Below are 16962 nucleotides of genomic sequence, written 5' to 3'. Positions count from 1 at the left end.
GAATCGGCAACAGCGATTCTCATACAAAATGGCCTTTCTAACCTTTTTCTTCTAAGTATTTAGAATAGAATAGAAAAAGTTTATTATAAACCTTTTTCCTCACCTTATGGTTGTCTGGAAGAAATCGCTTTAAGCGATAAGGCCGCCATTTGCCATGTACTTAGTTAAGAGACTTTTTGTAATTATTTCTTTTTATTTTGGTGCAATAAAGTGTATTTGTATTGTATTTTTGTATTATAAAAGGACGCCACACACAAAAAAAGACAACAACATCATATCAAATTTCCACTAAAACAATTCCAAAAAAGCAAGACGGATGTTTGTCGAAATGACCATAAGGTGGTGGTGGACGTCCTGAGATAAAAGGGCCTCACTCAGCACAAGTCGCGGCGTGAACCACGACGCTGATATTATGTGGACCCTGTTGGGTGACGCACGAACATCGTATTTCATATCGTATCCTATCACGTTGGTCTAACAGAAGCTAGGCGAGGTGTGGTTATTTAGTTCCCTTTCTCCTCTACCTCTGTCTACCCCGATTGCGATATACCCGTGAGCTTATATTGTTAACTTTTTATTTACTGACGTAAGTTATTGTGGATTCGCCGCAAATGGTATATGTTTATACTTGGTAACAGCACAATTTATAAACTTACAATAAATATTAAAAAAAAAACCGCCTATCAATCGCCGCGTTTACACTGAAGATCAGGCTGTATGCCTTAATTCCATTTCCTCTACTCCCGCGAAAATTCGAACAAGTATAAAATTAAAAAGCAATATTCTGTCTCTCAAGAGATTAAGGCCAGGCGCGCACTACGAGTTTTACGAGCAGAAAAAAGCAGCGGCATAATGTCGCACTGTAATACTGCGCCGCTGCGGCGGCTCTGCCGTCAAGTGCGCGCAATACAATTTAAAACTGTTTGGTACAGAATTACAGGGCGACATTATGCCGCTGCTTTTTTCTGCCGCGCGGCGAAAAACTCGTAGTGCGCGCCTGGCCTAAAACGCCTTTTTTGTCACAGTTCTTTATAAGCACGGCTTTTCGGCGGGAAACGGGAACGGGACGGTTGCTTTCTTCATTGAGTAATCTAAATAATTAATACGAAGTGGTGTTTTGTGGTTAATGATCGCATTAAGTTAGTCGGAAGACATTCGCGAGTGTTATCATATTGGAGTATTCAATAAACAAAGTGTATCTGCCTATTTTCGCTTCGTGCCGGGAAGCCGCTTCATAACTCAAAAGTTTATGCGGACTTTTGAGTTAATTCGTTTGGGGTTCGGAGTAGGAGTCTACTCCGAGGGTGGGGGCTTAGGTTTCATCATCATCACCTTTCATCATTTCATTAATCATCAAGAAAAAAAATACGTCAGACATGGCTGTATGGGCATAGTTCCCTTTGCCTTACCCTTCGGGGAAAACCAAAACAAAAAAAAAAAATCTTTATAAGCACCCTTTTCGTGATTGAGACGTGAATATTATTTTGTATTTTTTATTGTCCATGGAAGGTGAGAGACTTCAAACTGCATTTAAATTACGCTAGCCGATGCTACAAGCTTTAATATATAATATGTAAAGTCAATTTCTGACGCACATAACTACCTAATAAAACAAAAACATTGACAAAGCTGATAAAACAGTAAGTAATCATTAAACCAATTTATTAACAAGAAAAAAAATATAAAGAACGAATTAACAATAGAAAAAATGATTAATGAAATACATACTTCGAACATACAAACAGTAATATTGAATGCAAAGTAGTGAAAATGAAAAATAATAAAGAATTTGTTAAGAAAACTATTGAAAATAATATTATTTACTTTGTAATCAAAGGACTACGTAGGTTAATATATATACAGGGTGCTGCCATGGACGACAGTGATATTGGTACTGATTCCAGTATACACCATTTAATTTTGTAAATGTCTTCTTCTATCGTGTGGGTTATGGTGTGGATTACCAACCTCATCAACCCTGGTGTCAGGGTTACTATTGAGCCGCCAAAGGCCCCTGACATGACTCATGTAACGACTACGTACTTACATAAGTAGTAACCGGGACGAACGGCTTAACGTGCCTTCCGAAGCACGGATCGTCTTACTTTCGGACAATCAGGTGATCTGCCTGTAATGTCCTAAGCACACTAGGGATCACAAAGTGATTTTTGTGATGTGTCCCATTGGGATTCGAACCCAGGACCTCCGGATCGTGAGCCCAAAGCTCAACCACTGGACCACAGAGGCCGTTTTATTATTATTTTAAGTCATACCTGTCATTTTCTTATCCATCAAAAAGGAAAGGGACGGATGATTGAGATTAAAATGGCCACATCGACGCAATTGGGTCGTGTACTAGGTTCAAGATAAATTATTTAATTCTGATTACTAAATAAAGACACATCTAAAAGTAACGAAAAACGTTTTCTTTTTTCAATTTTACTCATTTTTGAATTTTAAATAAACAAGAAAAACGTAATAATAAGTCCGACAATTTATCACGTTTTTCTATGACGTCAGAAAGTGCTTTTTCAAACAAATTCTATAGTAATTTCGTGTTTTGACGTTTAGTAAAAAGTAACTGATTTGACTAGTTGGAAACTAGCCTATTCATCTAAGAAAGCAATATTGCTATTTGACATTTGTTTGCACTGCGCACTTACTTTTATGTGTGCAAATGGACTCCACCGGATGGATCGGGCCGTCAGTGCGTTGCATTTAGAATACTTAGTTTTATTATTATTGTTTCTATGATTTTGGTTTGTTTTTCTTTTTGTTTTGGTATTATTTTTTTTGTCTATGTACTTATTGATTTCCGTGTGGTTTCTGTCCTGTGTTAAATGTAATGTACCTGTCTGTCTGTGTCTGTGGTGTCCGGAAGTAATAAATGTTTCTTTCTTTCTTTCTTTCTTTCAAATGTCAAATTACAATATTGCTTTCTTAGATGTTTCGATGTGGCCTTTATAACTGCCCTGTTAATTTTAAAATTAATGAATAACCCGGGCGAATAAAGTAGCTATCTCGCTGGTAAGCAACTCGTTTGACGTGCGCTGTCAACTTAATTCTGTCGGGTTATTAGCCAATATAATACTTTGGGAGGGCTTTTTAAATTTCTGCCTAAAATTGACTTGTGTTCTATAAATATGATAATTATTTTACAAGATTCGAAACACGGGCGGCCATGATTGAGCTTTATGTGACGTCATATTTCACTAAATAAACAAAAAACTATCTGTCAGGATTGAAGTTATACCGTTTGACAATTTCTTTGCTTATTGAAATGTGACGTCTCTGGGCAAAATGTCACATGACCAAACCTTTTCGCGCTTTTAATGAATTTAAAATAATTGAAGAAAGATATGTTTTTTTTTTCTATTATAACATAACATAACAAATACTAAAGTAAAAAAGTAAAGTATAAAGTACAGTAAGTAAAGTAAGTAAGTAGTAAGTTTTTTTTAAAATTTATTTGAACCATAAAATTATACATTTTTGCACATAACATTCTCTCGCCAAACTGACTCCAGTTTGTTGGCGAGTACGCTCTAAGTAGTAGTAGAAAGTGTGTTAATACTAAAGTAGCTAAGAAAGTAGTTGTTATTATATAAAGTTTATTCGATAAAAAATAATATATTAAGAGGTATAAAATAGGCGTTCGTATTTTTTGAAATACTTATCCGAAAACTATCAAGTAAGTAGCTAACTAATCGACCCAAAGAAAATGTCGACCACGCAAGGGTTTGTTGCTTTTTTGACGTGACTAATTTTAGATTTGCCGCAGATGGCATTAACTACTTGGCCGGACAAATGGGGAGCGCTGAGGGCTCTCACCCGGAGGGTTTGTTGCGAGCTGATCCCGCCTCTTTGTTAGCGAGTAAATACATACATACATATGAGCCTATATGCGTCCCACTGCTGGGCACAGGCCTCCCCTCAATCAACCGGAGGGGGTATGGAGCATACCCCACCACGCTGCTCCAATGCGGGTTGGTGGAGGTGTTTTTACGGCCAATAGCCGGGACCAACGGCTTAACGTGCCCTCCGAAGCACGGAATCATCTTACTTTTTCGGACAATCAGGTGATTCAAGCCTGAAAAGTCCTTACCAAAGAAAGGACAGTCTCACAAAGTGATTTCGACAATGTCCCCATCGGGAATCGAACCCGGGACCTCCAGATCGTGAGCCTAACGCTCTAACCACTAGACCACGGAGGCTGTCACATACAAAATACATGTTAATTATAATTATTAACCAACACCACCCTGTTTAGCGTGAATCATTCACATAGCAGCTTTGTAGGAATGGAAAAAAAATGTATAAAAACAAAGAATTTTCTCTTCTATGCATAGTTGTAAGTTGGGTTCCTCTTCTATATGTCTTGACTACAAGACTTCTAGAAAAATGAGGGTCGTGTTGGCAGTTCTGTTGGTAAGTACACTTTATTTTTACGCTATTTTACATGACAGAAAACATTATGTACTTATGTACGTAAAAATGTATCTCTCCTTCCGAGAAACTGTGAAAGGCATACTTACAATACAAGAAATAAACATAAAATTGCTATTCAAAATTCTAGATTAAGTAAATTAAATTCATCTTTTTTGGGGTTATGTATACGTTTTTACAATAAAATACCAGATAATATTTTAAATTTGTCAGAAAATAAATTTAAAGCTCATGTGAAGCTTACTTTATGTAAAAAAGCTTATTATAAGATTAATGACTACCTAAATGATAAAAATGTCTGGTATTGAATGTGTTCCTCTAGTTATTAAATAACTTGTAATGTATATCCTCATTGGATTTTAAAAGATGTGTTGCTGTTGCGGTTTCTTGTCATTTCTTCTCCTCAGCCATAACACCTTGCGAAATGACGTAAATTCAAAAATGTTACATTGACCTTCAACAAGTTTATCCATGATAATTACGTTGAATAAATGATTCTGATTTCTGATTTCAGAAAGCTCGATGAAGTGTGTGTACTTAGTTCATCTTAACTGAGATATGTTAAATGGTGTATAGCAGTTTTTTGCTTCAGTAACATAACATAAACTCATGATTATATCCCAATTGGGGTAGTCAGAGGTACATCCATCGCAAGATGAATTAAGTACCCCCACTTCACCGAGGTTTCTGTTAGATCAACGTGATAGATGAGCCGTATTGCCGTCTATAATGTCACTTATTATTAAAGGAACTACTTTTTTTACAGGCAGTGACTGCTGCGAGTTCTTTCCCGACCAGTAAGTTCTTGTTAAGTCTTGAAGCGCATAAAAAAGGACTTAGACGAATTGAGAAATGAACTGATTTGAGTACTTAATATAGGATGCTAACATGAGGGCAGAATTTTTGCCCACGTTTCATTAACAAAAAACCCCTTTGGCAGGAGATCTCTGTTAGACGAGCGGTGAGCCGTATCGCCGTCTATTGTATATTGTTTTAGTGGAAATTTGATATGATGTTGTTGTCTTTTTTTGTGTGTGGCGTCCTTTTATAATATTTTTTTTCTATTCTATTCTATTCTATTCTATAATGGTTGAGCCAACTGTGTTAGTGAAAACAGCACTTGAGATAAATTAATAACTCATTGGTGCAAGTCTGGTACCGGGTTCGAACTGGCGCTCCCTGTTTGAGAAGCAACCAGGTACCTATACCACAGGACCATAGTAACAATGATAATTTGACATTTGCGCATATAAAAGTGCACAATGTCAACTCCGAGTGAGAGCCTTCAGCGCTCCCCATTTGTCCGGCCAAGTAGTTAAGGCCATCTACGGCAAATCTACAATAAGTCACGTCAAAAAAAAAAAGCAATGTCAACATTAGTCAAATAGCAACAAAACTTTCTAAGATGAATTGCTTCAGTGTCACCTTTTAGTCCAACTGAATGCTCAGCGTCCCCCACTTGTCCAACTAAGTGGATACAATTACTACATGGCCGAACAAATAGAAGAAACTGATGAAGATCCACAGTTTGTCAAATAAATTTAATAATACATTGTTTGAGGTTTAGTAATACGGGTTCTATCCAAGTCCCGGTTAGTCCGGGGTCGGATTCCGGATTCAAATATCAGGAGTCTTATATCCCTGATTAACGCGGTAAGAACCCGGTATTAAATGTTTTAAATTAAATTATATTTTTTGCTTCTTTTTCCTAGTTCCGCATGTGATCAAAATTCCTGTTGGTACGTATTTCTACACGCTTGTAGTTCTCCTTGGGGTAGGCACAGCCACAAGTTAGCTCCAGCTAATAGTCCTAAGATGGACATGATGAACAGCAAGTTGACAGTTCGTCATCCCTATCTTCCTATACCGTGTGGGTTGTTGGATTACCAACCCCATCAACCCTGGTGTCAGGGTTGTTATTGAACCGCCAAAGGCCCCTGACATGACTCATGTAACGACTACGTATATCAGTAAGTAGTAACTGGGACCAACGGCTTAACATGCCTTCCGAAAGTTCCGAAGCACGGATCATCTTACTTTCAGACAATCACAAAGTGATTTTTATGTCATATCCCCACCGGGATTCGAAGACGAGGCCTCCGAATCGTGAGCCCAATGCTCAACCACTGGATCACAGGGTCCGATACAAGGTGACGTTCCGTTTTCAGATATAGCAATCGGAGGTATCAACAAAATGGTCAAGCCATCTAAATGCGGTTCATCGGGCTGCGGCAACCCGGATGGCGGTCCACCTGATGGCCCGGGAGATGGCGGTGGTGAACAACAGAACCTGCAGAACCAAGTGGGTGTACAACAAGCCAGTGGAAGCGATATCGTGCAAGGACTTAACCAGGGACAAGAAGGGGAACAAGAAGGAGGTTAGTACAATGATCCATGTTCCACAATGAACCACATGCCGGCGTGGTCGACGACTTCTCTCAATCAGCGCTTATCGCTATCGACCCACTAGGGTCGATTAATTCTTTTAAGTATTTTCCCTCTCAGACGACGCCCTGAGCCGAAGTTCGCGCCCAACTGGGCACCCTCAGGCCTGTTTAAATTACTCAATTATATCTTACCAATATTTTATGTTTATTTTTTTAAAGAACGTCTAGGGCCCTGTGCCGAGGTTTTTCTTGCAGCTTCTTTTCCCCGGCTATAAAGGTTGTGAGAAGCTGCAGTAGTTTTAGGCGAATGAGACGTTTCGTTATGTACAAATTGACGATTCAAAGTATAACTATGTTACCAACTGAATAAAGATATTTTTGAATTTTGAATTTGAATTTTGTTGTCTTAAACGTTGTACCGGGTGAGAGCCTTCAGCGCTCCCCATTTGTCCGGCCAAGTAGTTAATGCCACCTGCGGCAATTATAAAGTAATTCACGTCAAAAAAAAAAACAATAAACCACGTTGTTGCCGGTGTGGCATTTTCACAAAAAAAAAAAAGTGATCTTATTGTCTTGTCTTTGTGTGTGGCGTCCTTTTATAATAAACAATTTCTGTTCTATTCAATGATCTACGATCCACAATGAGCCACGCCCTTGTCGGTGTAGCATTCTCCACGCTACTCTTTAGGAGAATATAGGGCAGTGGTTCCCCTCCTGCCTGAATGATATTCTATCGTGTGGGTTGTGAGGTGGATTACCAAACCCATCAACCCTGGTGTCAGGGTTATTATTGAGCCGCCATAGGTCCCTGACATGACTCATGTAACGACTACGTACTTACATTAGTAAGTAATAACCGGGAACAACCGAAGCACGGATCATCTTACATTTGGACAATCAGGTGATCAGCCTGTAATGTCCTAAAGAAACTAGGGATCACAAAGTGATTTTTGTGATTTGTCCCCACCGGTATTCGAAGCTGGGACTTCTGGATCGTGAGCACAACGCTCAACCACTGGACCACCAAGGCCGTTAAGTTAAGCTCCCTCATTGAGAAGCACGTTTTAATATACCCTTTTTTTGACAGAGGGAGATGGACCCCAACAGTCGAATCAAAACCAATTGGGTTTACAACAAGCAATCGGAAAAAACATTCAGCAGCATGCTAACCAGAACCAACTCAGCAAGCAGAAGAAACCCCCAGTCAAACCCCCCGTAGATAAACCTCCAGTTGACAAACCATGTCCTCCTGAACCACCAGTTGAACCACCGGTTAAACCACCAGTTGAACCACCGGTTAAACCACCAGTTGAACCGCCGGTTGAACCACCGGTTAAACCACCAGTTGAACCACCGGTTAAACCACCGGTCGAACCACCGGTTGAACCACCGGTTGAACCGCCGGTTGAACCACCGGTCAAACCACCAGTTGAACCACCGGTTAATCCACCAGTTGAACCGCCGGTTGAACCACCGGTTAAACCACCAGTTGAACCACCGGTTAAACCACCGGTCGAACCACCGGTTGAACCACCGGTTGAACCGCCGGTTGAACCACCGGTTGAACCACCGGTCAAACCACCAGTTGAACCACCGGTCGAACCACCGGTCGAACCACCAGTTGAACCACCGGTTAAACCACCAGTTGAACCACCGGTTAAACCACCGGTCGAACCACCGGTTGAACCACCGGTCAAACCACCAGTTGAACCGCCGGTTAAACCACCGGTCGAACCGCCGATTGAACCACCGGTCAAACCACCAGTTGAACCGCCGGTTGAACCACCGGTTAAACCACCAGTTGAACCACCGTGTGAACCACCAGTTATACCACCGGTCAAACCACCAGTTATACCACCGGTCAAACCACCGGTAATACCACCGGTCAAACCACCAGTTAAACCACCGGTCAAACCACCGGTATTACCACCGGTCAAACCGCCGGTATTGCCACCGGTCAAACCACCAGTTGAACCACCAGTCAAACCACCTGTTGAACCACCGGTCAAACCACCGGTATTACCACCGGTCAAACCACCGGTATTACCACCGGTCAAACCACCAGTTGATCCACCAGTCAAACCACCAGTTGAACCACCGGTCAAACCACCAGTTATACCACCGGTCAAACCACCGGTATTACCACCGGTTAAACCACCAGTTGAACCACCGGTCAAACCACCAGTTGAACCACCGGTATTACCACCGGTCAAACCACCAGTTGAACCACCGTGTGAACCACCAGTTATACCACCGGTCAAACCACCGGTATTACCACCGGTTAAACCACCGGTCAAACCACCGGTAAAACCACCGGTATTACCACCGGTAAAACCACCGGTATTACCACCGGTCAAACCACCAGTTGAACCACCCGTTGACGAACCATGTCCTCCTGATACTAAACCACCGGTTAAACCACCGGTCAAACCGCCGGTCAAACCACCGGTTAAACCACCGGTCAAACCACCGGTTAAGGATCCCAAAGATTGTAAAAAAGATAATCCCAAAATTCCTAAAATTCCCTTTTTAAGTAAAGCACCCAAAAAAGCAGATTAAAAATAATATTATTTGTTTCAGGCATATATCTATATTATTATAAATAATACATCTCCTTTTTCAAATTATCGTAATAAATAACAAATATGGCGCCACTAAATTTAATGTCTTTTTTGCAATTTTGTGGCCTGGTTGCAAGACCTCTAAACCAGTTTTTTTATTTGATTTTGCTTTTTAACTTTACTTTACCATCATTGAACTGACTGACTTAAATGAGTAGTGTCTTAAACCATTATTTATTTATAATAAAAACCCTTTGTTGACGGTCTGACATTTTGTATTTTTTTTTTATTTTAAATAAAGTAAGTAATTGGCGTTCAAAAGAGCGGCCTGCGCGTCAAAACGTCAGTCATTAAATCTGCGTGAGCACACGCTCCTCTTTTGAAAACGCTTTTTTACAAAGTTAATCGCGTAGTAGGTACGGTCACGAGCATTATCTTTATAAACTTTTTAAAATAAAATTTGACTCAAAACACTCGTTACCAGGCCATAAACACTATAGAAATTTTTATATCTTTCTTGGAAATAAATAAGAAAAGTATAAACAAAAATACTTTTATAAATGTGATATTTCATAATATTTGATTATTGGCGGAGATTTGTGCTTAGTTTAGTTTTACCATCACTAATTTAAGAGCCACGCTCTTGTCGGCGTACATTCTCCATTCTTGTCTATCAAAAGCCAATTCTTTCACACGAAGTTCACCTTCTCTTTAACCTGTTCCATGTAAGATCTTCTTGGTCTTCCTTTTCCTCTCTTTCCTTGCTAACGATCGCATTTTTTGTAACTTTATTGGCTTAGTTTTTTTGTGTATGTTTTTATATGTGTAATAGTGTTTGTATTGTGTTATAAAATGTATTTTAATTAAAATTGTGTTTTTTTTATCCTTTATTTCACATATACAATTCATTCCATCTACAATAAGTCTCGACAAAATAATAGAATAATGGATAATACTAATATTAACGCATAATTGACAACATTTCAAATTTTATGCCGTGGTTTTTTTGTGCTATTTCGAAAGTACTTGTTTAAATAGAAGACACGTATTTTTTCTTGTCAAGATTTTTCCACCAGAAATTTACAAAAAATATTTTTTGAAAATTGGATTCTGCCATTGATAGAATGAAGGCAGTATAATGTAATGTACCTTTGCATGCATATTTAAAACAATAGCTGTTATAGTTATAGTTTTTATGTAAAGGTCTGAACTTATTCTGCCTTCCTCTTCTGACCTCGTGGATTTTTCAATATATTTCTATTATTACTGAATTAAAAAATCTGAAAAAATGTGTTTTGTGTAAATCATAGAAATATCTCGAAATGGTTTGCGATTTAAGGCACCTTAGTAAAAATTAAATGTTGTCACTTATGGAACACGAAATTCGGGCCTCACCCAGCAGAGTGAGTCATTATAGACGGCGATACGGCTCACCACCTGTCACGCTGTTTAACAGAAAGCCCGGTGAGTACTTACTTCATCTTGCGATTGATGTTTTTCTGACTCCAATTGAGTTATGGTCGCGATCTTATGTTATATTATCTTTTTGCTCTCGGCAAAGTATTTCATAACGTCTAAACTGTTCGAAGATGCGGCTATAAGCACGCTTGTTAGTCCTGCATTATTGGTCTGGTTCACATCATAATTTTTCTCCTCTACTAAATACTTGACGACATCTAAGCAGTCACAATTAGCCGCAACATGTAAAACATTATTGCCTTTATCATCAGTAGCTAGGATATCAGAATATTTAGCAAGATATTTAAAAATATCTATATCTATTACAGCATAATGCAGGGGTATTTTATTGTTGGCGCCAACGTTAACTTTTTGATCTTCCACTAAATACTTGACTATGTCAAAATGTCTTCCTACAACAGCCCAATGTAGAGCAGTGAATTCGATATCATCAGTATTCATGCAATCAACTTTGGCTTCTTCTACCAAGTATTTAACTACGTTCAAATGTCCTTTATGTGCTGCGATATCAACAGCATTATCTTGTGTAGCATTTTTGATATGCGGATCAGCTTTATGTTTAATGAGAACTTTGACTACATCTAAATAACCTTCATCTGAAGCCCAATGCAGTGCAGGGGAACCATTTTCATCAACAGCATTAACTTTAGCACCTTTATTTATAAGTGTTTCTGTTATGTCAACAAACCCCAATCGCGCTGCCCAGTGCAACGCAGTTTCTTTAGCGTTATTCACTGTATTGACATCACAATTTTTATTCAAAAGAGCTTCGACTATTTCACCGTTTTCTTTTTTAATAGCTACGATCAAAGGCGAGCAACCAAATGCATCTGTCTTGTTCAAATCGGCGTCTAACGCAAGAAAGGCATTGAAGATTTTTTTAAAGTTCCATTTGGCAGCCATATTGAATATTGTAGTACGATCAGTCTCGTAGGTATGTTGCACATCGAACCAATAATCAATATTAAATTCCTCATTTTCCCATTCCTTGTGTATATCAGAATTTGTGCGTAGAAGATCCAATTTAAGTTTGCTGATAATATTATTGACATCAACTTCTTCGTCGTCTATAGATTTCAATATTTGCAGCCACTGGTTTTTTTTCATTTTTTTTAATGTAATAATTAAGTACTATCCGAGGAGGCCTCTTAAAAGAGTTACCTATTATTTTACTTTTCGGTTTTTTCACTAACACTGTCGGCTCAATCGTTATAGACGGCGATACGGCTCACCTATCACGTTGGTCTAACAGAAAGCTCGGTGAAGTGTTGCTACTTAGTTCATCTTGCGGTGGATGTACCTCTGATTACCCTAATAGGGATACAGTTATTTTTTTACTTTTTGTAGTGTATGTAATTTGTAAATATTATTTAGTTCTATTGTAATATTTGTGTGTTTTTTTTAAGTTTTGTGTTTGTTTAATAAACATTTGTTTTTTTAAAGTACCTATTATTCACTTTAGTGTCTTTTTTTATCACTGATTCTTAAGCATCGCACGCGCAGTCGCCACTTGCAGTTTTGTCCGGTCAAGTAGTTAATGCCATCTGCGGCAAATCAACAATAAATCACGTCAAAAAAAACACTTTCAGTTTTTCATAGAACTAAAGTCACTATTACAGACTTTTTTTTTATCACTGATTCTTAAACACCGCATGCGCGTCACCACTTTCACTTTTTCATAGAATTATAGTCACTATCACGGAACAAATTAGATCGTTTTGTGTTCTTTAACTTGAATTAACAATAAGTAAGCATTAAAGTGAGGAGCTCGGTGGCGCAGCGGTCAACGCGCTCGGTCTGCGATTGTTGAAGTTAAGCAACTTTCGCAAAGGCCGGTCATAGGATGGGTGACCACAAAAAAAAAAAGTTTTCATCTCGAACTCCTCCGTGCTTCGGAAGGCACGTTAAGCCGTTGGTCCCGGCTGCATTAGCAGTCGTTAATAACCATCAATACGCACTGGGCCCGCGTGGTGGTTTAAGGCTCGATCTCCCTATCCATCCATAGGGAAGGCCCGTGCCCCAACAGTGGGGACGTTAATGGGCTGGTGATGATGAAGCATCAAAAGGTAGAAAACGCAGGTATCCAGGTTCTGAAGTATTCAACGTTTTTCTTACAGCTTCTTTTCCCCGGCTATACAGGTTGTGAAGCTGCAGAAGTTTAAGGCGGATGAGACGTTCGTTATTTAAAAGATGACGTTACAAAGAGTATCTATGTTACGCACTGAATGATGATATTTTTGAATTTAAATAAATATTTTTTGATTTTTTTTTTTGAAAAATATTTTGCTGCAAATAACTAACTATACAAAACAGTTCTATAACTTTTTTGACGAGTATACCTATTGAACACTGAATCATTTGTTTTCTTGATAATATTATTATCTTTCTGTGTTTTTATCTAGTAGGTAGGTATCTATCGCTAAAGGCTTACACACACTCTTCTTCTATCGTATGGGTTGTGAGGTGATTACCAAGGGTTGATGGCAACCCTGGTGTCAGGGTTATTATTGAGCCGCCAAAGGCCCCTGACTCATGTAACGACTACGTACTTACATCAGTGAGAAGTAACCGGGACCAATGGCTTAACGTGCCTACCGAAGCACGGATCTTTTTTACTTTTTGGACAATCACGTGATCAGCCTGTAATGTCCTAACCAAATTAGGGATCACAAAGTGATTTTTGTGATTTGTCCCCACCGGGAATCGAATGAGGTTCTAAATTCATAAGGAGCCAGTATACGTGCTCAAACACTCAAAAGTGAATTTGTGGGGTGAATGACCGACCTTATCAACCCTGGTGTCAGGGTTACTATTGAGCCGCCAAAGGCCCCTGCCATGGCTCGTGGAACTACTAAATCAGAAATCAGAATTATTTATTCAATATACTTGAATAAATTTGTTTAAGGTCAATGTAACATTTTGGAATTTACGTCATTTCCCAAGGTGTTATGAGGAGAAAAAATGACAAGAAACAGCAACACATCTTTTAAATCAATGTAGGTATATATTACAAGTTATTTAATAACTAGAGGAACACATTTAATAGTAGACATATTTAACATTTAGGTAATCATTAATCTTATAATAAGCTTTTATACATAAAGTTTTGAAAAAATCAAATTACATCAATCAATCAATCAATAATACTTTATTGCACAAGAACATATATAAAGGACATAAACATACGAATAAAACATAAGCACAATAGGCGGCCTTATTGCTAAACAGCAATAAACATAAACATACATAATCAGACATACGTCCCACTGCCGAGCACTGATTGAGGGGAGGCCTGTGCCCGGCAGTGGAACCTATGTCTGTTTATGTAAATATTAATAAAAATAAAAAAAATAAAAATTCTTTATTCCAGACAGTGTCCATATCAATTACGATAACAATCAATTAAATTATAATGAATTAAATTAAATATAGTAATACGATTAATTTTTAATTTAATTTAATACATTGATCACATACACACAAACACAGTCACACACGCACCGCATATACACGCCATCACCGGCCCCCTACACAATGCAAGCGCCGCCACTCGGCGTGGATGGGGCTCGCGAGCCATCGGCGCGCTGCGCACACGACGGTGTTGGTGGACGCGAAGACCCTTGCCTCGGCGCCGATCTCTCTTCTCCTCGTGGAAGACGCAGTCAAGAGCAAACCCATATTAATAAAAAAAAATAAGGCCGATTTTTGTTTGAATAAAAAGTCATGATTGACGAATGTTGGATAGATGTAATGATGATGATGATGATGATGATGATGATCTCCGACCGATTTCGGCCATGGCGACCACTTCGACTCAGCTTCGAGACTGCCCTCAACATCATGTCAATGTGACAGTTCTTATATAAAAACAGGGACTTGAGCATGATCTTGAGGGCAGTCTCAGCTGAGTTTAGTTTATTAATACCAACCCTAGTCGGCACGACGCTGATGCGCCCGAAGATGGCTTATGTAGCCTATCTTTAGATGTAATATCCCTCTTATGAACAGACCCTCAATCACTTTTGTTTTATCGTGTTACGTCACCGTTATTTCCCTTGTATAGGTATCTATCAGTCTAAAGATAAGTATTGATTCAACATACTCGAAACTTCATTTTTACCCGACTGCGGCGAAGCAAAAAGGAGAGTTATGTGTTTAAACGCTATGTAAGCATGTGTGTTACTTCTACAATTTTGCCAATGGTCACGCTGAAAACCTTGATGTGTTCCATGACACTCATTCAAGTTTTGTGGGAAATGTCCTGAAATACTTAAGTCCAAATTATATTTTATTTTATTTTATCCTATCCTATTTTTATCCTATTTTATTATCCTAAGATAATTATTATAATTAGAATTAATTGGTACCTAATAAATTAGAATCTCGGCCTAAAACATCTATGGTTCCCGCCAAAAACTACTTCCAGTCCAATAAAAAAGAAACAAAAGTTCAGTCGACTTGCTGCCGTCGCGCGCGTATTTATGCAAGCACTTTTAAAACGTGATAAAAATTTGTTGAACCTAATCTGCGTGTTGTGTGTTTGTGTCTAATCTGAGTTCTTGTTTATCTTGTGTAAAATATATTAAAAAGTGCATCAGTACCATTCAGAATGGTAAAAGTTTTATATCCTGCCAACGGATTTTCGAAAATGAAATATGCAGATCGACGGAGAATCTTTTCACGGTTCAAAATCAGGTAAGTATTACTTACCTATTTTTTTTGTGATGAAACTTTCAGTTATTGAGATAATCGCTATTAAAGTTTGTTCTAATAGGTGTTTAGAACTAATTAGATTAGGTTGTTTATATATTTTTTTACGAACGAAAGGTAACATTTATAATTTTCTCATAAAGGATGACAATGGAAAGCAGACATACTGCCTCTTTTAAAAACAATTAGGTTATATTTTTCAGATTTTTTGAAAGCGAAAATGCTTTTAATTTCGACGTGGAACTGTTTAACTGTAAACAATCTGGTTTTTAAGATTAAATTGCTTACATAATCATGTAAATGAATTCATTTAGGTACTTGCAATAAAAATGGTATAGTTTGCAGTTGGTCAGCATTTAACATTTGGTCTATATTATTACTTACACACATTGGTGCTAATTCCTGTAGACACCATCTAATTTTATTTTGTTATACTTATCTGTCATTTTCTTACCCGCCGAAAAGGAAAGGACCGGGTAATCGACAAGCATTATAAATGCATACATTTTTGCATTGGCTAATAACCCAATAGAATCAAGTTGACAGCACACGTCAAACGGTTTGCATACCAGCGAGATACCTTTTTGATTCGCCTGGGTTATTCATTCGTTTCTTCCTAAGATTAAGAACTGTCAATCATCCGTCCCTTTCCTTTTCGGCGGATAAGAAAATGACGGGTATAACTTAAAGTAAAATTAGGAGGTATCTGCTGGAATCAGGGTCATTAAGTTCTTATTTTACTTTTATTTTCTGGTATTTTTATACTATTGATTACATACAGTAATAGTAGTCTTTTCATTTTTTCAAGTGGGAAGGCAATAGAACACATTCATACGGCCTAATCTTTTTGATTAGATTTTTTTTTCTGATTATTTTGTCCGTCGGACAAGCGAAGGGAACATAGCTCATACAGCCGAAACACATCCATTCAATCGCAAATGTCAAATTGCAATATTGCTTTTTAGATTTATAAATTTCTTCCATGCGGTGTGGCCCTTCAACTGTCAAATGCAAAAACTACATTTTGTTGCTGGCCATTTGGCTGGTTTCAAAATGATATCACTTTGTCTTATTTTTTATTTTTTTATAGTAAGCATAGAATAGAATAGTACTAGTTTATTATAGAAGGGTGCCACACACAAAAAAAAAATATTACAACATCATATTTTCTACTAAAAAATTACAAAAAAAGCAAGACGGATGTTTGTCGAAATGGTTAAGGTGGTGGTGGACGTTCTGAAATAAAATGACCTCACTCAGCACAAGTCATGGCGTGAACCACGACGCTGATATTATGTGGATCCTATATTATTATCTATTTTTAAACGTGACACTGGCAGAATAATTATTATCACACAAAAGCCATTTATTTATCAAAA

General features: G+C 38.1%; 2 protein-coding genes across 3 annotated transcripts; one reads left to right on the top strand and one right to left on the bottom strand.

Moving 5' to 3' along the window:
* Positions 1–4325: 4325 nt before the first annotated feature.
* LOC126379446 (uncharacterized) lies at positions 4326–10263 on the top strand. Of its 2 annotated transcripts, XM_050028202.1 has the most exons (5): positions 4331–4428; positions 5213–5243; positions 6159–6185; positions 6615–6824; positions 7921–10263. In XM_050028202.1, exons 1-5 carry the CDS (start codon positions 4342–4344, stop codon positions 9390–9392), a joined length of 1827 nt encoding a protein of 608 aa, XP_049884159.1. In that variant the 5' UTR covers positions 4331–4341; the 3' UTR covers positions 9393–10263. The 2 variants fall into 2 exon arrangements, with proteins under 2 accessions (XP_049884160.1, XP_049884159.1); XM_050028203.1 differs by lacking the exon at positions 6159–6185 and having other exon boundaries at positions 4326–4428.
* LOC126379542 (putative ankyrin repeat protein RF_0381) lies at positions 9977–12246 on the bottom strand. The gene has a single exon (XM_050028335.1). It carries the CDS (start codon positions 11978–11980, stop codon positions 10928–10930), a length of 1053 nt encoding a protein of 350 aa, XP_049884292.1. The 5' UTR covers positions 11981–12246; the 3' UTR covers positions 9977–10927.
* Positions 12247–16962: the final 4716 nt, after the last annotated feature.

The sequence above is a fragment of the Pectinophora gossypiella genome, chromosome 29 (assembly GCF_024362695.1).
Source record: "Pectinophora gossypiella chromosome 29, ilPecGoss1.1, whole genome shotgun sequence".
NCBI lineage: Eukaryota > Metazoa > Arthropoda > Insecta > Lepidoptera > Gelechiidae > Pectinophora > Pectinophora gossypiella.
The sequence above is the reverse complement of the archived record's forward strand: the minus strand, read 5'-3'. Positions and strand labels throughout refer to the sequence as shown.